Here is a 22,847-nt window from a genome sequence, read left to right as displayed (position 1 = left end):
ATTCCCATTGGATTTTCCCACATGGGAATCTTCTCTTTTGAGAGAGAGAGTAAAAAACTAAACACATTTATTAAATATTCAGTGAATTTTCACCTTCACACCAACACGTAAATTAAATAATTTTTCTGTGTTCTTTCCTTTTGTTGAATCCTCGGCATTTCGTGTCAGGTAACAATGGACGAAAAGCTCGTTGAAGAGGATATTGACTTCTGCTCTTGTCGAATGAAACATTTTTTTTTCTTATTCAGAAAACTACAAAATATTACTTGCAAAAAGGAACACGAAGGAATTCGAAAAGGGAGGTAGAAAATAAACATAATATCTAACGAATAATTAAACAAAGTTAAATAGGATAGAATTTTCACGAGGGATTTTTAGCACTGAGAGAAACTTTTCGGGATAAATTTTCATGAAAATAAGTGGAAAATCTTTTTATTTTGTTTATTATTTTGCAAAATCAAAAGATGAGAAAATATTTGAATTTAAAATATTTGACAAAATGTTCCTGAAAAGTACAGGTGTAGAGCAATTTGTCAATTTCAAAACATTAAAAAAAATCAAGTTTTAAAATTTACATAAAGATGTAACGAAAAACATTTTAATTACAAAATAGATAATTTTATTATTGAATAATTAAAAGCAGTTTAAAATGATTTAAAAAGGCTTTATTTTAAAACATAAATATCAAATTTAAATCATGGATGAACTGCATTATCAAAAATTCCGCTTAGTCCGTTTCTTAAGCCGAATTAATTTTTTCAAGTCAAATTTTAGCTTTTCAAAGTTTGGCTTAAGTTTTTTGGGTTAGAAATATGAGGTTTCAAAGTTAGGATACTTTGAATTGCGACTAATTCATTACTGGACCTAATTTTAAACCTAATTTTGAAAAAAAAAAAACAAACTTAATCCTGGCGTAAAATCGTAAAGTTTGGCATTAACAACAATAGCGATGTTCATAGAAAACTAAGGCTTGTCTTAAAATAATTAAGTATAGCTTAAAAAATTTAGATCTATGTTTAAGAACTTTAGCCGAGCTTAATAAAAAATCTAACTTTACAAACTTGGACCTAACTTTAAAAAAATTAAAAGGGAGGCCTAAAGAAAATTTAAGCCAAACTTATTAAAGAATTTTACCCAATTTAGGGAGAAAACATTTTTCTGAACTGCAAAAGGGGATATTATTTATTTAAAAAATAAATATAAAAAAAAAACTTAAAACTAGGACGAAAAGTTATTTATTTATTAAAAGTAAACTCAAAACTAGGTTGAGGAAATTCTCATGTTTTGAAATATTTTAAGCACACCTTTATAAATAAATTAATGAGATTAATGCACGAGAAATGAGCTCAAAAAATTCTTACATGAGAATATCCTTCGGTGATATAAAATTATATTTATAGAATTTTATTTTATGAATCATCGCAGGAGCATTAATTAGACGGTGATAATTTTGGCCGTCATTAATTTTCCAACCAAACTATTTTTATCATTGTGTCGGCAAACTCTGCACCCTCTCAACTCTGTATGTGCCACCACCATTCGAAAGTTGATGACGAAACGATGTGTATGGAAAGAAGCCCACCCTCCAGCAGTCTTACTTCATCGTATGTATAGGAAAAGTCACAGCGGGTTGGGGGGAGGCATGGGGGGAAAGAAAAGGGGTGGATTTCCGTCTCCCAGCTATTCTTGGTCCCCATTGTTGGGGCACACCTCATACCCACGAGGCCATCATCAACGAAGAACAACCGATGGAAGCCACCCGGAGGTAAAGCGATGGGGAAAAAGGACTAGCGTGCTCATTTCACGTAAATGTTGGAAAATTGCTCGGCCTCTGGTCAGTTCAGGTGGAACCGTGTTGCGAGTCAGGTGAACCGAAATTTTCTCTCATATTCTTGTGAAGTGAAAGTTTCCACTCAACATTCAATGGGAAAACTACTGCCCACTGAATATTTCAGCGAATTTGCAGTTGTGGATATATCTGCTGCTCTCACAGGTAAATTTTACCAAACTTTTGGACTTACACTTCTATGGGTTTTGTAATTGCTCCCCTGTTGTGGGATGATGATGTCTGTGGTGCAAGGGGATGAAGTCAATTCAATGCCGCATGAAAGGAAAACTTTATAAAGTGCTTAAGGGGATTTTAATTCATTGATATAATTCTCACAACATTTGAGCTTTTTCTGGCAATGTAAGAAACTTCTATAATCCTTCCATACCTATACCTACGTATTATGTTCCTACTAAGGTATACTGTAACGAAGAAACCAAGAAAAAGGCGTCAGAGGTTTAAGAAGCAAAAAAATAGGTTAATGAAATATATGTACACACGTATATTTGTCTATAAATCAACGTCAGTTTATTGCGGAAGTCTTACACGGAGTTTTTCTTCTATTATACAAAACTTTGTCTCAAAGGCCTGGCTCACGAAAAAAAGGAACGCCAAAAGATATCAATCAAGAAGAACGGGAACTTAGAAAAAGCTCTCTCCTACGTATGAATTTTCCGTACATAGAAATTAATGGTTGGGAATTTTTTCCACTTCTTTTTCCAGGTCACTGGGAACATTAGCAATCACACTGAACCATCAGGAAAGTGGACTGGAGGGTATACAACAAAAAAGCCACGACCCCAACACGTCATAAAAGCTCATGTTGGGTGCATTTAATTGACACGCCACAGAGTCAATTATTTCCTTACGGTTATTAAAAAAAAGAAAAACCAAACAAAACAAACAAAAAGTGTTCCTTAAAATTAATTGCTGTGGAAGGAAAAGTGCTTTAGTAAGATCCTTAATTTGGTGCACCATAAAGTGTGAATGTGTTAAGATTACTTAAGAGAGATTCAGAAGACTCACACACCACCACCAACAACAGAAAAACCAACAAAGATGGGCTGTGCAAATTCCTCACCACTCGCCAATGGAGCTGAGAATATCATGGGAACGGCCAAGAGTGCTGCCCATGATATAAAGCACACCGGCGAAGAAGTGATAAATGGTGAGCAAGACTAGAAAAAAAAAAGGAATTCTCAAGTTATTGCATGATAAAGGTTTGTGCACATCGAGTAATCACAGGTTCTGTGAGAGGGCTCTGAAAAGTGTGTGGTTCTTGAGGGGTATTTTTCCCAAGTAATTTGATGTTGGCACGGAAAAGAAATTGGTGTAGGAAGTCATTAAAAACCCACCAGGTGGATGCCTTTTTGAGGTTTTCAGGTCAAGCAGTACTTCTTTCTCACATACGATGAGAAAAAAAACAAGAATATTTCAAAAGCGCGTGAAAGCTTTTAGTGATATCCCATAAATAGGAAACTAAAGGGATTTACGGTACCTATATAGGTAAATAGTTATTTGAGGAAATTTAATGGGAAATCAAAAATAAAAAGTAATTTTAGGAACAATTAATTTTTTTTTATCAAATTGAAATATTTTTTTGTTAGTACAGAATTCTGCTATGCTTAGTTTTCTTGAAAGCTCCATTATTAATTTAATTTCCAAAGCTTTAGATTCAAAACAAGTTAATAGTAAATTTTCAAAAAAAATTAAGTTTGCATGTTTGGCAAGAGCCTACCTGCTGTTCAAATACTTGAGAGATTGTCAAATATTAAGCGCTAAGTCGATTTTGATTACCTACTTTGAAAGTTATGGAAAAAGACGAATTTAGCTTTGAGAGCTTTTTAAGTTTTTCAAAATCAAAATTTCACATCCAGAGAAGAAGCTAAGTGGACTTTTGGGAAAGGAAAAACAGTTAAACTCTGATTCTCAGTCAGAATTTTCTGGTTCTAAGAATTTTATTTAAAAGTCGATGTTTCGGACAATTTGAGTTCTTCTTCAGAGTATTAAGTGAATCGAATTGAATCCAGATTTGCTCATGTTTTGTATGTTTGGCAATTTTTCGTTCCTTTGAGTGCGTAAAAAGTTTTAATTTTAATTGAAGTCAAATGAATTCGGTTAAAGGAAGAATTTTAAAGTTTTTTCTGATTGTGAGTGAAATTTCTAGAAAATTAGTTAAGGGATTTTCTTTTCTGATCAGTTTTGAAATCGGACATTGTGTACATTTTTAAAATTACCTCGACAAATATGTATTAAAATACTTCAAAGAAACAAAAAAATCTTCACATTTAACACAAGATTTATTAATGGCCAATCAGTTATATCTTCCAACCAGAAAATCTTGACCGAAATCCGTGTTTAATAATTCTTTTATGAAAAGTTTTATTTGCACAAAATCGACTAAATCAATGTTGGTTCAATGTTAATAAATCTTATGTTAGAATTAAAGCTTTAAAGTATTCTATAGTGCCACTACAGCCTCGCTGCACTGCCCATAATCTTTAAATCTCATTGAATTTTATATTTAAATTCCATTTAATCTATCTACAATCTTATCACACAAAATGTGAAATTCTTGTTTGTCCCCGCCGGGCTCCTTCTGTAAGAATATTTTCATCTTTAAAAATTACCTAATTAGTATTCATATCGAACTACATAATTGTATTTTAAAGAAGGACTAACAGACGCTACAGACGGTAATTTGTATGGGAGGGTTGGTGCTATGATTTTCCTCATACTTATAATAATAAATAATTATACACAATTTCATCCCCATCGCCTATATATACGACCTCCAACGCAGCCACGCAGATTTAACCTGTTAGAGTGTTTAAATTTGCATATTTTTTTAAAGCACCCGGCACGATAGGAAATACCAGGGTTACGCACTTTGAAATCCCCGCGTCCATGTGAAAATTATGTATATACATAAGCATGGCACCTGTTAAATTGAGAATTAAAATGTATATAAGCATTTTTTGTGCTAAATTTCATCTGTTTTAGTTAATTAATTCGAATGAATTAATTGAAAAGTTCAACAAACTTTTTTTCTATGGAATTAATCAATAGTTAGTACAAGTTTAATAAAACTTTTTTAAATGAATTTTTATCGATAAAATTTGCACAAAATCTAATTAATATTATGGAAATTATCATAAAATTATGGCCTCATTATAAAATCAATTTCTACAAGTGCACACACACCCTGTTTTTGAAACGATAGCGGAAGAAATGATCGTACAAGCAGACAACACCCATTTTAGGGAGTGATAATGAGTAATTTCAACAATCCCTATTAAGAGAAATTTTTCCATTAATTTACACATTTTCCGGGGAACAAGAGGATACACGGGGGGTGGGGATGCTTAAAACATCAAAACGCGCTATTCACGCGCCCCCCCGAGGCATTGTATGTGGGGCGGGTTTCGTGTCTGAATTGTTCAGCAAAATGTGAAAATGTTTAATGAACTCATGTTACAAAATTGATATTATAATTTACGTTTATATACCTGGAAGCATTGAAAAAAAATTAATAAATAAACGAAGGCCTTTTTGAAAGCATGTTGAGGGCTGTTAATTAAAATATTTTAGATTACCCCTCATTGTGAAAATCCACAAATAATTCCAGTAAGAATTGGTTTCAATTTAGCTTCAATTTTGAGATTAATTTCAAAGGAATTTTCAAGAATAAACTTTCCCTGAAATTTATGGGGAAATTAACTTATCAGTCATCTGTGAGAATTTCCTCATATTTCGGTATTAATTTGATTTTCAAGTCAGATTGTACAAATTGAATTATAATCCTCTCCTTATTTTGTACTTTGTGCAGATGTTAACAGCAAAATCACAGACACAGTGGAATACGTTAAGGACACAGTTGTTGGCACTATGCATGGAATGGGGCAGGACTTGGAAAGTGCACTGAAGGGTGGAAAGGAGGAGAACAAAGGGGATGACTTGATGGTGGAGGATCTTACGGAAAGCAAATATATTCCACTGAAGGAACCAAATGGTCTAATGGAGAATCTGGAGGAGCGGAAGACGGAAATGATGAAGCGTGTTCAGAGTTTATCGGATGAGGCGGACAAAATGGCAGATGAGCTCATCAAGGAGACGGAGGATGTGATAACTGATGGTGTTGAGGATGTGGCGAGCAAAGTACAAAATGGTCTCGAGGGTGCTAAAGATGCTGTTGAGGATGCTGTGAAGGAGATTGCGGATGAGGTTGCGGACAAAACACCTGTTCATTCAATCGACAGCCTCAAGACGGGTACACCTGAGCCGGAACTCGAGAGGATACTCGAGACCAATGAAGATACCAAGTCTCCCTCCCCAAAACCCACCCTTATGCAGCTTGAAGACTTGGAAGTGGAACCATCGGCGCCATCCGAGACAAAGGCACAAGAGTGAGTAAGGGATTTCCTTCTCAAAAAAAAAAAAAACCACACACAACCCCCCACAATACGGCAAAAATTCACTCCTCAGCAATTCAACACCACTTTCCAACCGACGGCATCGATCGATCTGTAATGAAAATCTATCGAATATAGCATTTTCTCTTTAGATATTTTTCACACCAAAAAGAGGTCTCAAATGTCTTTTGTTTTTGGCTTTTCCACAACCCACTTATGGCATAAAAGGGGATGGTCTTTATTTGCGATATTATAGCTTTTAGCTTTGCCCGCTTTGCCAAAAAAAACAACCAACAACAACCACCGATGGAGGCACACTTTATCCCGCGCCAACACATGGCTACACCAAATCGATTACATATCCAATCCACTCTATGCTATATACCAAAAGAGTCACAATCGCACTTCAAGTTCACCCACACCCCCACACGCTACACCAATCTAAACATGAAACAATACAAATTAATTCGATATTTCATCATAAATTCCTATATATTTTTTGGAGCTCCTTCCACCCCCACCATGGGGGCGGGGATTTACGTGAGCACCATGGTGCGGAGTATGAGTTTCGTGATCTTATCCGTCATATCAATGTGCGAGACTTTCACTCTTTTTTTTTCCTTTTTTCTCTTTGGAAAAGAAACCTGCATGAGGTGAAATAATTAGAAATTTATTACTTTCTTCTGACTTTCTGAAAAAGCCACCCTCTTGAGGTATTTGACCGCTTTGCTCTCAACATATATAGAAAGTTCGAATTCGTAAAAGTTTCCTTTACAAGGCGAGGGGTTTAAAAGATCCATAAAAAAACGTTTAAATGCCTTCGGTGGAGGGTTCTGTTCATCTACTTGAGAATTTTTTGAGAAATTATTGACCTTTGACTGTCTAAAAGGTTTAAAAGGTTTAAAATAATTTTTAAGGAGGTCAACAAATAATTTTCTAAAGATTCAATTGGAAATAAAGGTCACTCTGCTTAGAATAATATTGAGTTATATTTATGTGAAAATTCTTTATGAGTTATACATGGAAGTCATTGAAGTTTATGCTTGAAAAGGAGTCTATTCACCTCTGTTCTTTGTCGCTGAATCAGGCCCAATATCTTTATTAAATAAATACAAAATGAAGAAAGTTTTTTTAATGATGGACTTAAAAACATTCAAGAAAAGCCCAAAATATCTTTCAATTTTTACTGATTTTTGGATCAGAAAGTGCTTCAATAAATAACGATATTTTGCATTGAAAATTTAATTATAAGCTATTGAAGCACAGATGCATATGTTTTATGCTCTTAACAATTAAAGGACCCAATATTTCTAGCTTAAAACTTTGTCAAAAGAAAATGTTTTTTTTTTCAAATTTTCTTTCGATGAATTTTAAGTAATTAAATTTCTTATCACACAATGGATGAAAATTTTATCACGATAGGATAAATAAATTTTATTTTTTGACTATTTAAATAATCGAATTGGCCACGGAGGGCAGTAAACCCTCCTTAACTCGGGAGGATTTTGCTGGCCAAAGTGGCTAATTCTACTTTTTCCAATCGACACAGAATTAAAATCTATTTAACATTTCGTGATAAATTACTACGTCTGTGTATAGATAAGTTTCATTACTTTAAGTTCGTCAATAGAAAACTTGGAAAAATGTTTTTTTGAGAGAAAATTAATGTCAAACTTTTGAGGTTAGCAACCTCGAATCATAATTTTCAAATACTTTTTCTTTTATTTTTCAAAATAAATCATAAAAATATTGAAAATCTTGTTGGCTTTTCTTGAAGGTTCGCTGACTTTTTGTAGGGGAGGGCGGGGCTAATAAAGTCACTTAAGGGTTTGGAAAAAGCCGAAAATATCATATTTCCTAGCTAGATATAACAAAATGACCTGAGAAAGAGTTGTAGGGCAGTAAATATCCTAAAGAATTGAGCTATTCATTTCGCTTTATCTGTTTGGGAAATATTATATTTTGAGCTTTTTCTAAACCCTTTAGTGACTTTTTAACCCCGCTCTCCCCTATGATTTCTTTGATCCTGTATCATTAAAAAGCTTAAAAAAGTATCTTAATACGAACAAAAGTGAATAGACTCCTTCAGAAAAGTGAAAATTTTCACAAAAAAAAACATCGTCTTTGATTTAAGTTTTTCATAAATCTATAAATCATTCATTACTAATTCAATTCAACAATGAATTAATAATTAGATTGTGCCCCCAAAAAAAGGGTTAGAAACCCCTTGATTTTGAACTCTTGAAGAACTTTCGATAAGAGAGTCCTTTGACTTTCACCTTCGTCTCACATTTGAGGGCGGAAAATCGATTTCCACCTTTACCGCAGAGACCGGAAGTGAAAACTAGAAGTGTTTGGTCATAAAATTCACTGTTCTTTTTTTTTTGCTACCTACCTACATAACATTTTCAAGCAGCCGGAGTGGTGTGTAGCTGCTGCGGGAAAAAGGGTCGATGGTTATTCAAATGATTCTTTCGCACCACCAAAGGGAGGCAACAAAAAAGCTCGAGAAAAGCACATTCCGAGCATGGCGGTTTTGTGGATAAGAGGGCAATGATCATTAATTTGTACGCCATCGCGCTAATGATGGTGGCACTTTTCGGTTTATCACTCACTTTTTTTTTCATTGACTTCCACTGGCATATTTATTGCATTCCATGAACACAAAATAAAATTGTTATGATCACCCCGGAGGGCGTGTGGGTGGGTAAAAAGGCAGGGAAAAGAAAAAGCTCCAGTGGAAGACCCAATGAAGAAATTTTTATCGTTTTGTATACTTTCTGAACAGTGATGAACACTAAAAACAGACCATAAAACATCCTCTAGGCGGGCAACAGCGTTTCACGACACGACACAAGACACAAAACAATTAATTGGCAACATGATGAATGAAAAGCTCGCTAACTCACCCACAAAAGCTTCATCGCACGGGCTTGCAGACGCCGGTGGGCAGTGCAGGGTGACTGTGGTCGACAGGGAACCACAGCTCACCGCCTGGGAACGCTTGGCAGATGCCATACTCAGGAAGCCCTTTCCCCTCACGCATTCCTCCAAGTCCGCAAGCATCGAAAGTCTCAACACGGACACCATTGAGATTTAGCCCACAATCCCCCTTCCCACCCCTCCTGCCATCCCCATAAGCTCACCCGCGCGAGACAATGCCACCGCCGTGGAAATATCTAGAAGTGATAAGAGAAAATATTCGATAAATCCAACAGATGAAGCACACTGTAAAATTTCCTCAAGAAATACCTTTTCCATATCACATTGTTAAGGTGAATGTGTGTAAGGTAGATTTTTTAAGAAAAAACAAAGATTACATAATAATTAATTATAAAACTACATAATTGTGTATATTTTTTGTCAATAGAACTTGCAACACTAAATGAGAAAATAAAATAAAGTGGACGTGAACCGAAGAAAAGTTTCAATTGATTAGCCAGAACAACCATGACAAAACTTTTCCATTCGAAGAATCATCTTTATAGTTTTCTATTTCTTTGGGTCAGGGAGAGTGCATCAAGTGGGTTTATCAGCAGTCTCACAGACATTTTCAGTGAAGTTTCAAATTGAATACTTACTTTACTGTAAAATGTTTCAATTTAAAAGTTCTTTTCTTTCTGACAAAATTATATAATGAACGATTTTTTAATGAAATTATTCTAAAATAAATTAAAATTTTCTTGAGACATTTATAAAAAATATTTCAAAAGTTACCTTGAAGCACCGGTGAAACAACTACGTGAATGTTTCACATGATGTTTTTTGCAGCTTTTTCTTGTCATTCCCATTGAAATCATCGCCAACAAAGAAAAATAAATCTCTTAAAAATCTTTAAAATTTTAATTAAAAATTTAACAGTCTTTTTGCAATATTTCACATAAGAACCTTATTAAAAATTACTACAAGAAAATAAAAGTAAAATTAATTGCGATAAAATCTTTATCTCGCAAGACTTACCTCAATAAATCCCAATGCTTTGCATCAAGGAGAGACCTCCCCAATTAATTTTCAAGGGGAAAATGCAGGTGTTTCTGATTCAACATGCAATTTTATCCTTAATTATGCCACTATGCCATGAATAAAAGGCAAATTCATTAGGAGCGTGCAGCAATTAATACAAAAAAAATACTTCCTGCAAAAATAAAGCGGAAAAAAATGAATTTAACTCCTCTAAAGTAATTTCCAGACTTAACCATTAAATGCTATTTTTACATCACAGCCCTTTTATGTTTTTATTCGCGTGATTGGGTAGAGTATTTCTTGTAGCCGGAGTGATTTTGGAAAATTCTTAAGAAAAATTGAAGTAATTGCAAAGAAGTGTCTGTATTGTCTGCAAAATCTATTGCTGTGATAGGTGTGAGATAAAAAGTAATTAGAGATAGCAATGATTGAGGTATATTTAGCAGGAAATGGCATTTATTATCGAAGCATAAATCGAGAGATTTTTTTAAGGCAGCTTCTAGAGATTGGACTTCTGGCGTCATGTTGAGATTGTCTTCACGTCGCCAGTGAGAGCGATGGCTTCAATCTCCACCTTTCCATTTAGCGGTAAGTTGGCTACTGCAAAGCACGATCTAGCTGGAAAGTCGTGTGTGAAGACTGTGGAAAAAAATAAAAAGAAAATAGACAATTCTCAAAATTAAGAAGCGCTAAACTTTATCTGAAATACGCATAAATAAACAGAGTCATATAAATGCTATAAAAATCTTATCTTGTTGCCATGTTTTTCAATTAATATCTCTCAAATGTATTACACCATATTACACTATATCTATACATTTTCCATTCGACTCGTTCACATTGCAAAGTACTCAAATTATTACAATAAACAACGAAACGTGAGAAAAAGAACCAAGAAAAATTTTAAGAAGCGAGCTTCTGATTTTACAAAAAAGGCATTTCAATTGAAAAGAAAAAAATTCTCAATAAAAAATTTCCATGAGCTTATGTATCATGTAAAATAATTAGGGGAACGTGGCCCAATTCCGATCGCCTTTAACCTTTTTTTTTTCAATTTGCTATTACTTAAAACCGATAAAACTTTTAATGTAGAAAGTTATGGGAATTAAAAGAGGAAAAAAATTGCTTAAAAATAGTACCAAATTTAAGAATATTGCTTTTTATTTTATACCATTTTTTTTTTAATTCTGCGTGGACTTTTGGAGATCCGAATTAGGTCACGTTCCCCTACTTATTAAATTTTTAAAATTTGCAAGATCATGGTGACGTCAGATTTTTATGATTTTTGATTTTTTTTCTACTATATTACGAGTTTCATACATTTCGATGATTTTCCTGCTGATATAATTATTATTTTTGATTTTTTTTTAGATCCTCTTAAAATATTTCGCGTGAATTGATAATTTTCTCAAATGAGAGATTTTGCAATAAAGAAATGAATAAACTCCTTTAGATTTTCTCTTTCTAAATTCTTGGAAATCAATGAAATCTTCTTAACAGAAAAAATCGCTCATTTAAAGACTAATTTTGAGAAATTTCAATAAATTCATTCAGGTAGAAAACTTAATTATGATTTTTTTATTAGCGATTGTAACCGCAAAGAAACACAATGAAATTTTCTTTGAATACCTAATACTCTATGCAAATAATTATTCATTTAAAAGGCTAAAAACAAACCCATAAAAACATAAAAAATTACTTTGAAATAATTTGAAAAGAGAATAAGAAATAAGTCCCTTAAAATCATCACTGAATAGCCCCTTGAACTTACCTTTTTTGTACTCCTCGTTGAACTTTGGCATGTCGCCGATGTCTCCCAAAAACACAGTGACCTTAACGACCTTGTCGATGCCCGAATTGGCTGCAGCCAGTACATGCTGGAGATTTGTGAGGGCCTGGGCTGTTTCTGGTCCAATCCCACCAGGAACGAGCTTCAAGGTATCCTTGTCCAAGCCCAAACATCCCGAAACGTAGACAGTTCGGTCAGCCACGATAGCTTGGCTATTGAGAATTTTAAGCAAATTTTTGTTCTTTTAGAGATTCTGGGCAGAAAACTTGAGAATTTTGTAATTTTCTACCTGTACGGAGCGCTAACTTTCCCAGCAAGAGCCGTGGAGATGATTTTCCTGGTGAGGGATGCCATTTCTGCAGAACTTTTAGCCGGTAAGCTGCGGTCACAAGATTACTACTGGGAGGCACTCTTCAAACTGTGATCATTTGTTTGACAATCCAAGTGGCCCCACTTGATGATTACGATTGACCTTGGAAGTTGCTTGTTTTTGCTCCCCACTGTCCCCACTATTGCTCAAAGAAAGCTCATAAACGGAGAAGATAATTTTGTAAAGGCTTTTGCATACATATGAGCGCTTTTGCTGGAAAAAAGCTCATCACAACCATTAGAACTCATTTATTCTAAAGATTTCTGGAGGATTTTTTTTTGGAAAATCGTCTAAAAGAATTTTCTTTTCAATTTATAAAAGAATTTTCGGGTTCTTCATGCTACTTTCTTGCTCCAAAAGCTGAAATGATAAATTCGCGCCAAAAATTTTGGCGCGCTCGCTTTAATTCCTCTAGCGGTGGATAGTTTACTTTAGTGGGGAGTGTAATAATTTTACACGTAAAAAATGTAATTAATTAACCTGGGGTATTTTAAACGGCATGTAAAATAAATTAGACGTAGAAAAATTAAAATTTTTCAAAAAATCCGGAATTTCATAATTCATGTGGATTGAACAGATATTTTTTCATGTTTAATAAATTACATAAAGAATTTTATTTTTTACATTATCCCCATAAACCAGAGATCTATAACAATTATTTTACACGCAATGTTTATAAAAATCTTACTTTTTTCCAACGTCTGAAATTGATTAGACCGAAAATCCCAATCTTCAGTTTATTTTTATTTTTCTACATGATTTTCTACGTCATGTTTAGACACCCCTGCAACTGAAACAATCTTTCTGATTAAATTACACTATATGCTAAAATTGTTTACAGGGAAGTGTAAAATATTCTAAGGCGTAAAAAAATATCGTCAACGTCAACAATTCTGTCACTTTTGCTTTAGCCGTGCGTGTGTGTCCATCAGGAAGTTTTGCTCTGACGAAAAATCTTACGAAAATTGTGTAAAAAATTGTCTTTAGTGCTCCATTTTTCTGTACAAAAATGCCATTTTCCAGCCTTCAAGCTATCGTTCTTGCTGCAGGCACTGGGACACGATACCCAGAGCTTACAAGCGGCATTCCCAAGTGCCTCATGCCTGTGGGGCCATTCCCGATGATTTGGTACCCCCTCAATACGCTGCAAAAATGCGGATTTCCAGGTTAGCGAATCCCTGTAAAAAATCTTTTGTTACAGAAGTAACGGTTTTTTTTTCTTTTGGGGGGTTCTTTAGTTGCCACTGTGGTTGTGTTGGAGTCACAGAGATTAGAGATTCAGCAGGCCCTGGAGAAGACTCCGCTGACACTGAAAGTGGAGTTTGCCACTATTCCTGCGGATTCTGACTATGGCACCGCCGAGTCTCTGGTGCACATCCAGCACAGGATCGATCGTGACATCGTGGTTATCTCTTGTGATTCCATCACGAATTTCAATCTGGAACCCCTCGTGGCTATGTTCGATCAGAACGATGCAGCAATGGCAACACTTTTCTACGATGCTGAAGATCTCACGCCCGGCGTTGTTCCTGGGCCAAAGTCAAGCAAACAGGACAATGAGCGGGAAATGGTGGGCATTCACCTGGCCACAAATAGATTAGTCTTTACGGCGTATTTTAGTGATTTTGAAGAAAAATTTGATGTTCCTGGGAAGCTACTTCGGAAATTTGGTCGATTTGCGATGTTCACGCGTCACCCTGATTCCCATATTTATGTGATGAAACGCTGGATTATTGACTTCCTGGCAAATAGTCGAAATTTTGGAACGATCAAGAATGAACTTCTGCCATTCCTTGTGAAGAAGCAATTGTCCAAGCCCAAAGCCCCCGCAGAGACTGAAGGAGCAACCTCAGAGTACAACGTGAATGTCCGTGTGGATGATGTCTTTCATGTAAGTAAAGAAAGCTTCCACACCTCCTAAAGAAAGACTTAAAATAATCCCAAAAACAATATCCTTTCCAGTATGCATGCGATGCAGATGTCATGAGGAGGATTAAGGAGAAGACAAACAAATATACCCCCGGAAGTGGTGATATCATCAAGGTTGTTGCTCAAATTGTACCCAAAGAATTCCTAGGCCTTCGTGTGAACACCATGACAAACTATTGCATTGCAAATCGAAAAATTCTCGCTGAATGGGAAAGTATTATGGGTTCCAATGCCCCGCCTCTGATCTCCACAACATCCCACAATAAATGCACCCAAATGAATCTCTGCGCTGTGGCTGACAACACAACAATTGAGGAGAAAACATCCCTAAAATCCACCTCCATTGCTGCCAACTGCATCATTGGTACGAAGACGCGCATTAGTGACTCCATTCTTATGAAAGGGGTGACAATTGAGGAGGGTGTTGTGCTTGAAAATTGCATCATTTGCGAAAGTGCCATCGTACGTCAAGGATCCGAGCTGAAGAACTGCATTGTGGGACGCTTCTACGTTGTGCAGGATCAGACAAAAGCTGAGAAACTCCTTCTGGCGCACTCAGAAGCCTGTATTGAAATCTAAAAAAAAAAACAAAATGGCGCCATGAGACGAAAACGACAAAACAAAAGGGCTAAATGGACTGATTGAGAATATTTGTGTTCTATCACTTGCTCTTTGTTTTTTAAAGATCTTTTTTCAATAAAAAATTCTATTTTACCACAATTTTTGATTTTTTTTTGAAAAGAAAGCCAATCACGATGCGTCCGCCATTTTTTTGAAAGTTGGAGTACCACAACGAAGAGTCTATGCGCTGTTGCGGTACTCTGAGTTAGGGTTTCTTGAACCATATTGAAATCTAGGTGTCCCATTTGAGTAAAATTTGATGAAAATCGGTTAAGCCGTTCTCGAGTTTCACGTAATGAAAAAAAAAAACATTGCTCAATAACTCAAAAAAAAATACTAATTCAGATAAATGCATTTTCTTAATTTTCTTTGTTTTTCGAAGATGATTTCCACGAATTTTCATAAAAATCAGTCAAGTGGATTTTTTTTAAACAAAACTTGAAGATTTCAGTGAATGTCGCTTAAAAAAAAAAGATGGCGTCATATTTCAAAATCTAAATCAAAACTATTTTAACAAGATGAGTAATTTTTTCCTGTATAGATAATTTTATTGAGAAAGCGAAAGGAAAGTAGATTTAATAATAAATTAAATTAAATTTTTAAAAAAGAATTTTCACCTGTACTACGCAAAAATTAGTCAGGCAGGACATAGAAAATGAGTTGAGGTATTTTAAAATGGCGGATGGCAGCCATTTTAAACTTTAGAAATGCTAAAATATGAATTTTCATCTACATAATTCCATTAAAAATCTTTAATCGGCAGTCTGTATTTTGGACTATGTACTAGCGAAACGATGTAAACTTAAAGTTTGAGTCCGATCTGATGATGAGATTTTCCGACGATTAGAATACTTGGTTTGCCATGTATGTGGTATACCATCTAATATTTCTTTTACATAATTTGAGCTTTGAAAGCTTTCTCAAGAAGCTAAGAAAAATTTAAAAAAGAAAATCTTTCTCACCCCAAAAGCCGCCCCTGGAAAAAGGGGAGGAAAATCTCATGTGGGGAAATTTCTCTTTGTCCCTTTCATTCCAATTTCCCAGATGGGAGTACACGAAGAGAGCGGCAAATCCATGAGCTTTTCATCTCATTTCCACCCTCCCGAAGAGCTTCACAGAATCATCTGGCAGGGCCGTAAGTCGGTCACTCTCGCTAAAATAGTCTTGTGGCAGCCACCAGAGCGGGCAGAGTCTCTGTGCGTTCCTCAATAGTTCGGATCTCTAAAGTGGTGACCATTTGGAGGTGATTCCCAAAAAATCTCTGCAAAAAAAAATTCAAAACTCTGCCCCATTTGGATTTATTTTTTTCTCACAACACAAAGGAACTCCTTTTGCTTGGATAAAAGAAAAAAAGTGTTTGATTCTGTGTGGAAGTGCTTTTCCTTCGATGGATGAGCTTGGAAAAGGGGAAAACTTTAGCTGTAGGATTACATGACTACCAGTGTGTTACATAATTGCCGGTGATCGTCTCCACATCTAACGGATTAAAGCTCAAACGGGAAGGCTACAAGAAAGCTTTTCTCCTTCTGTGCTTGATAACAAATTGGTGTTGAATTTCAATGTGAATGCTTGCAGAGGAGAGAGAACATTTGATAATTTAATTCCGAGGGTGTGTTCTTCTTTTTGGACACAAAATATATGTATGTATGTAGTCGCATAAGAACACAAGAAGTGTAAGCTAGACCCTAAAAGTGGTACAACATACATAAATTGTGAGCTTTTTTTGGGTGTGGGATTTTTTATTTGTTTCTCTGGTGGGGTCCTCTCGTGAGAATTCTTTTGCGGTGTGATTCGTTTTGGTGTGTGAGTGCGGGGGAGGGTAGCTCCGTGGGAAAGTGGTACTCCTTCAAGGACAACGCGCTTGTGGAGACCCGAGAGATTGTCCTCGAGGGCAATCAGGGGACAAGCGAAAGGGGCTCAGTGATAATCGTGATGTGCGTGTGAAATTGGTAGGAAAATTAGGCCAAATAAATTGGTATTTTATATTGTTCCCGCAGCGGAACTAGAGCATCTTCATTCCTTGGATAATTCCCTCATTTTGTCTCTCGGTGAGTATCTTTCTGACGCGAAAAATATCCCTGAAAAAATCCTTGATGACCAACCCTGGAATTATTTTTTGCTATTTTTGATGCTCCTTAATTATCAAGAATTTAGTACAATTATCTATGCAGCTTTTAACAAAATTTCGAGATTGATTTATTCGGGAACTTTTGCCTCACTTATATTTTTTTTTAATCAAGAATTTAAGATTTTGATTTTTCTCAAGAATTAAAAAAAGTACTCAAATACTTTTAATTGAAAGGATTGAATGGATTGAGAGACATCTAAAAAAATGTCCGTTAAACAAGACTTAATTAAAATTGAATTCAAAATGCATTTTATAGAAATTCCAATCAAAACAAAATCGTATATAAACTTAATTGAATATGAATTGATTTTTTAATCGGAATTTTCAATCAGTCAATTAATTTAATTTAATTTAATTAGGAGCTTTGCAATTTCAATGTGTTTTTTAAGTATTGAATAAAAGCGTGAAATTCTCGTTTATAGAAAAGATTTAATTAGATTTTATTTACAAATAATCATTGCAAATTGAACATATTGATTTTATTTGGAATTTTTTCAATTTGAATAATAAAAGCTCACTGAACTCATTGATTGCCAATTTTTTTTGTTACATATTGAGCTTTTTGGGCTTTTTGTGAAATTCTCTTTAAAGTAAAAATTCAAAAAAAGTATTATATGAGGTTTCACAAACATTTCAAATTTACAATTTATTCTGCTTGTTTTTGGGGCAGTGATTCCACCGTTTTTTTTTATGAAATGCAAATTAGAATTATGGCAAAACTCTTCGTATCAATTCTTTATCGGGGATTCTTGGGGGAAAATACAACCCCTACGTAAACAAAGTTTTCACCTCTTGATAATGAACTTTTTCCTTTTTTCGGGAAGGCCCACACACACCCCCAAGTAAATTTTCTTCCTTTCTGTGAGTTTTAATTCGGAGGTTTTTGGTATAACAAAAAACGGGGCCTAATTTGCCGAGGGGCTGCACAAAGCATAAACTAAACATACTGAGAGGGAAAAGTGAGCAATTTTGCCTTTTCCTCTCTTTTTTTATCATAACTCAAACAACAGAGTTTTGTGTATTGCTCCACCTACATAAATGAAAATTTCCTCACGAATTTTTCACACAGGTTTTTATAACATTCGCATTTTCCCGCGTGAGAGGTGCAAAATGGTTCAATTTCCATCTGTACAGTTTGTGTACATACATATATCAGCTGTGTGGAAAAATATTTGATTCATCCACTGTACAAATATCATTTTCGGAAATTTGCAAATTATTATTCTGCGCCCGCCGCACGAATGGGGGTGAAACTTTGCATAAAAGATTTTGCCAACTCTATAGTGGGTGGTGTGGGTGCGAGCCTATTTATTTGGGGAATGTTATGCGTTGGTAGGTGTAGATATGGGTGTGCGAGGGAATCGAAAGGGGTGTGGAAGACCGGGGGAAAGGCGGAAAATCACCATATAGCCTTTTCATGGGGAATTAGACTTTAAGATTGAAAACACACCCCAAAAGGAGCGGAGCAGATGATTCCTCCAGAGGACAGAGTTGAATGGGCGGTTGGCAGGCGAAGAAAGAGCTGGGATTGTGTAATGGATTGCTTTTACACGGAATTCCTCTTGAGAGTTGTGTTGCAAAAAGGATGTGTACGGAACGTACCTTAATTCTTTACCCTTTTACCTACGTGAGATGTCTTTTGAATGGATTTCTTTAATTAAATTAATTTGAATTACTATGTATGAACAATTTGAATTTGTTTTAAAATTTTCTCTACTATCGTACTATACCTACATAAAATGTTTCTCCTTTCAAAGGAGTTTATTCACGGATGTACGTATCGCATTATTATATAAAATTACGACAAGGAAAATTTAGGAGACGTAAAAAATAGCATTCAAAAGAATTCAAAAACAGTAAAAAACAGAAAAGACCACGCCCTCATTGTAACTTAATTTTCTTTTTTAATAAGTACATAAATCATATGCATCTGTTCATCGTGGACAATTTTATATATTTTTTTAAAAATCTTTTTCAGTTTTTTCTCATTTTTTTAATGTACAGAGCTGGCCGACCTTTCGACATTCATATAGCTTATTTTTTAAAATAAAAATCATCAATTAAAGCATTGAAGGATATGTTCTGAGCTTTTTAAAGAAAAGTAGGAAAATGAGAGCATGTTTTGGTCATTTTTAGCAAATCAATAAGTCAAAAATGACTCATTTTAATGTTCATTTCATATTCTTTTTATTTTATCTCACTTTGCAAAATAAGGTTAAAAAAAACATTAACTTTTCAAAAAATTTTTGAAATAAAAATTTATCAAGAGAAAATTTTATGATTTTTATGTTCTTCTAAAACTTTGAATTTTTCTTTTAAAATTTATCCTCGAAATTTATGGAAAATTGGGAAAACTTTAAAAGTTCAATATTCACATAAAATCAAATTCGCATGTCGCTCCATCCGTAAACTTTCACACTAGAACCTTAACTACCTATAAAACTAGCAGAACCACAATGAGTCCCATAAAAGCACACATACTACGTAATATTATGATTTTATTAACTTTTAAATACAAATACATATTGCATAGTGTAATATGCAAAATAAACTCATTTTACGGTATAATTTCAGGGATAATTCAATTCAGAAAAAATAAGCATAAAACGATGTTTTCATTATTTTGTGTGCCATTTTATGATCCTATTATTTGTATTGCAATTGTGGAACAATTGTGTGTTGGATCAGTCACATTTGATATAAAACATTATCACCCTCTGGGGAGGGGTTGGTGTGGTATTAAAAAAAAAGTCTGGGTCGAAATAAAAGTCCCCGCGTAAAGTCTCAATGTGAAATTTGCATTTAAAAATTCATTTATTTCCATGAAGCAATTTCTGGGACGACACTGCAAAACTACAATAAAATTTAATATTCAACCAAAGGGAATTGCTTTGCTCTTTTTTCCCTCCATACGGGGTTACACTGTGTTGGGGGGTGGATGGTTGGAGTCTACTGTTGTGGAAGCATGCCTATGGGTTGGAATTTAATCAAGTAGAAATTTTTTATGTGGTGTGAGATGGCAGACAATGGATAAATGAAGCATAAAATGCATATTTTGCTGATTTACGAACAAACCTTATCGCTGATCTTTGCTTCGGGATAATTTCAACTCTGCTTTGGATTTTCTTGAGGCTATATTATTATGTGTAAGCCTTGTTTATAGCTCCTATTAGTTTATCTCTTTTTCTTGTCCTCTTCTTCTCTATGCTCCGCTATGTATAAGTTAAACTTCCTTGCTCTGCCCAAGAACTCACTTCTTCCCCCATACTCATCGTCCTTTTGTTCTCTATTGAGATGGGAGGATTATCCAGGGAGGAGTGCACGCAAAGGGAAAACGGGGAAAAGGAATTACAATGGATGAAAAATGGTACTTATCAAAGGGATAAGAGGTCAATGCAGGAAATTGGAGCACCTAAATGCAGAATATTGTAGCATTCCCCGAAAGAAAGGTCAGTAAATGGGGTGAATAAATGGATCAATATATAAGGACCATTTATATTTTGAAGTTCACTTAAACTTAATACTTTTGCTTCAGTTTAATTAAAAATCATTTAGTCAATCTCATAATTTCAAGAAGTGTCTCAAACAACTTCCATTTCCACCACTAAAAGTAAGAAAATGTGAGGAAATTTGTTTCGGACAGTTCTCTGTGCAATTTTATGTGCCATTAGAACATCTTAAGAATTCAAAATTAAAAGAAAAAAATTAAATTCACCAACTTACAGAGTTTTCAAAGTACCTTCCTCAAATCATTGTGGGATTATATACCTACTACATTCTATATAATCTTGCTTCCATTCAATTATTCCGCTCGTCCAACTCAGGTGGACTAAAAGTTGCGGTGAAAAGTTTCGTTGGGATGTGGCGATAGAAATTGTTGGTTTTGAGTTCGCGTCTATACCAAATTAAGTCTTCGTTTTATACGATACAACCAGGTGGACGTTATCTAATTTACTTAAACAGAAGTTCATAAATACTAACTTTTTTATTAGTCCGAATTTTAATCAATAAATTTCACAAAATTCTTCACGTGCGGGGTATCCTAAAGCAAACCAGAAGTGAGGGAGGGTTATTTGGGAAAATGGGAAAATATTGATCCCGTAATGTGATAAGGTTCACCGTATGATATGTCCAAAGAAAATGTCCTTATTTATAGTGGGAAAGAATGTTGCAAGATATTCTTTTTTTTAATAAAATACAGGATGGTCCTGATGACATGGGTCGTTCAATCCAATATAAATATAATATAAAGTCTTTATATAATTTTGACCAACCTGTAAGGAAAATTATGATGCTTTTGTTTGCAGAAGCTTTTCATTTTTTTTTTTAATAAAATTACTTAAATATATTTTATATAAGAATACTTCAATCGTGCATAAAGTCTTTTTCTTGATTTTCTTCTCATTTTCTGATATTAAATCAAGTTAAAATAATTAATTTAATTTATTTAAAATTTTTTTTTCAATATTTGTGAAACGTTTAATGAAAGCAATTTCATGTTTCTTTACTCCGCAAAAAAAAAGAAAATTATGCACTAAAAGAAATCAAAAGAAAGTTTTTTTTTTAATATTTTCAAACCGGATTGGAAAATGTTTTGACATATTTTCTTATTATAAGGGGTTTGTTCCAACTACCAAGTTTAACAGCATTCATTAGTAGGAGCAAAGCATCGCAAAAATCCATCACGCAGTATATTTGACGTCGTCAATTTATGCGATATTATAAAGAAAAGTCAGCACAAAAGGAGATGTAGCTCCATGTCAAGTAATTTGGTTCAATGAAAAGTGCGTAAAGGTTGGGGGCAAAAATGTGCTTTTAGCAGCACTTGGAACACATGAGAGGCAGTTTTGCGAGTCATTTTGGATTTGACAGAGAACCATTAATCACCATTTTCCCACCCCCCTCCCCCGCGCACGCCTCAGTGGGTGGGTGAATGGAATTAATTTTGAGTGCGAGCGGGTCTGGGTGCCATTAAAAAATTACAGTCCAATTTTTTATTGGCTTCCAAGGGTGCGGGAAATGAGGCCGCGTATATACGGCCCAGGAAAAACACTTTGAACATGCGGAGCCATGGGCGTGATAAATAAAGAGATTCAAAATAACGATAGAACATAATCCAGCGACATGAGAAGCTCTCAGTGATGGGATTTAAGCTTTTCGCATATTTTCACCATGAATGTGTTTCTTTCCCTATCATCCCCCGAGTTAACCCCCAATGTATGAGACCCTTTTCATTTATATAGAACCCACTTTCACCACTGAGACAACAATGGAATGAAATGAAACATATTGAAATTGGTTATGGCGTCTCATACGGACCAATGTGTTCTGTCAGCTAGAAAAACGGCGGGTGTCGCCTTAATTTGGCAAAAGAAACTTCAACTTGAGACCGATGTAAACTCTCCAAAATTGAAATTGGTCTACATGGAGTTGCGAACATTCTCTCATGGTAACATCATGATAACGAAGAGCTTATATAGAGTTTCAACTTAACACAATTTCGCGTGGTGGTAGCCTCTTGGGTAGCTTGCACAGAATTTTATGACTTCATTAAGTGCCTCAATCAATATTTAAAGTACAGCACTCAAGACAAGCAAAAATAAACTACCATCACTATATTAAACCCCCTCCGCCCACCTCCAGCTGCTGATGATTTACTGCAGTAAGACAAAAGGTCTTCTTCAGATGAAAATTTTCTGAATGAGAAAATACTTAAGAGGATTGAGTACAGAGTTGGGTACAATCGAGCAGTTTATTCCAAAAAATGAGCCAAGAATTTATATTATTTTATAGTAAAGAAATCAGAA

The 22,847-nt window shown here is 34.8% G+C and overlaps 4 protein-coding genes across 7 annotated transcripts in view; 3 read left to right on the top strand and 1 right to left on the bottom strand.

Moving 5' to 3' along the window:
* The first annotated feature begins 1,837 nt into the window (after positions 1–1,837).
* LOC129792494 (titin) lies at positions 1,838–9,664 on the top strand. Of its 3 annotated transcripts, none has more exons than XM_055831588.1 (4): positions 1,838–1,993; positions 2,552–2,996; positions 5,658–6,234; positions 9,067–9,664. In XM_055831588.1, the coding sequence occupies exons 2-4, from the start codon at positions 2,888–2,890 to the stop codon at positions 9,338–9,340; spliced, it is 960 nt and encodes a 319-aa protein (XP_055687563.1). In that variant the 5' UTR covers positions 1,838–1,993; positions 2,552–2,887; the 3' UTR covers positions 9,341–9,664. The 3 variants fall into 3 exon arrangements, with proteins under 3 accessions (XP_055687563.1, XP_055687564.1, XP_055687562.1); XM_055831589.1 differs by having other exon boundaries at positions 9,029–9,664; XM_055831587.1 differs by lacking the exon at positions 1,838–1,993 and having other exon boundaries at positions 2,502–2,996.
* A 977-nt stretch (positions 9,665–10,641) lies between these two features.
* LOC129792499 (rutC family protein UK114) lies at positions 10,642–12,456 on the bottom strand. Its single transcript, XM_055831596.1, has 3 exons — positions 12,282–12,456; positions 11,975–12,204; positions 10,642–10,842 (listed from the first exon to the last, which is right to left on the bottom strand). Exons 1-3 carry the CDS (start codon positions 12,344–12,346, stop codon positions 10,724–10,726), a joined length of 414 nt encoding a protein of 137 aa, XP_055687571.1. The 5' UTR covers positions 12,347–12,456; the 3' UTR covers positions 10,642–10,723.
* Positions 12,457–13,216: 760 nt separating this feature from the next.
* LOC129792491 (translation initiation factor eIF-2B subunit gamma) lies at positions 13,217–15,011 on the top strand. Its single transcript, XM_055831584.1, has 3 exons — positions 13,217–13,528; positions 13,601–14,253; positions 14,325–15,011. Exons 1-3 carry the CDS (start codon positions 13,372–13,374, stop codon positions 14,868–14,870), a joined length of 1,356 nt encoding a protein of 451 aa, XP_055687559.1. The 5' UTR covers positions 13,217–13,371; the 3' UTR covers positions 14,871–15,011.
* A 1,056-nt stretch (positions 15,012–16,067) lies between these two features.
* LOC129792482 (uncharacterized) overlaps positions 16,068–22,847 on the top strand; it is a 73,130-nt gene continuing 66,350 nt past the window's right edge. For both annotated transcript variants that reach the window (XM_055831560.1, XM_055831559.1), the window contains exon 1: positions 16,068–16,960. The gene's annotated coding sequence lies outside the window, so the exon portion shown is untranslated. The remainder of the gene's footprint in view (positions 16,961–22,847) is intronic.

This window comes from Lutzomyia longipalpis, chromosome 3, assembly GCF_024334085.1.
Source record: "Lutzomyia longipalpis isolate SR_M1_2022 chromosome 3, ASM2433408v1".
NCBI lineage: Eukaryota > Metazoa > Arthropoda > Insecta > Diptera > Psychodidae > Lutzomyia > Lutzomyia longipalpis.
This window is presented reverse-complemented; position numbering and strand designations above follow the sequence as displayed.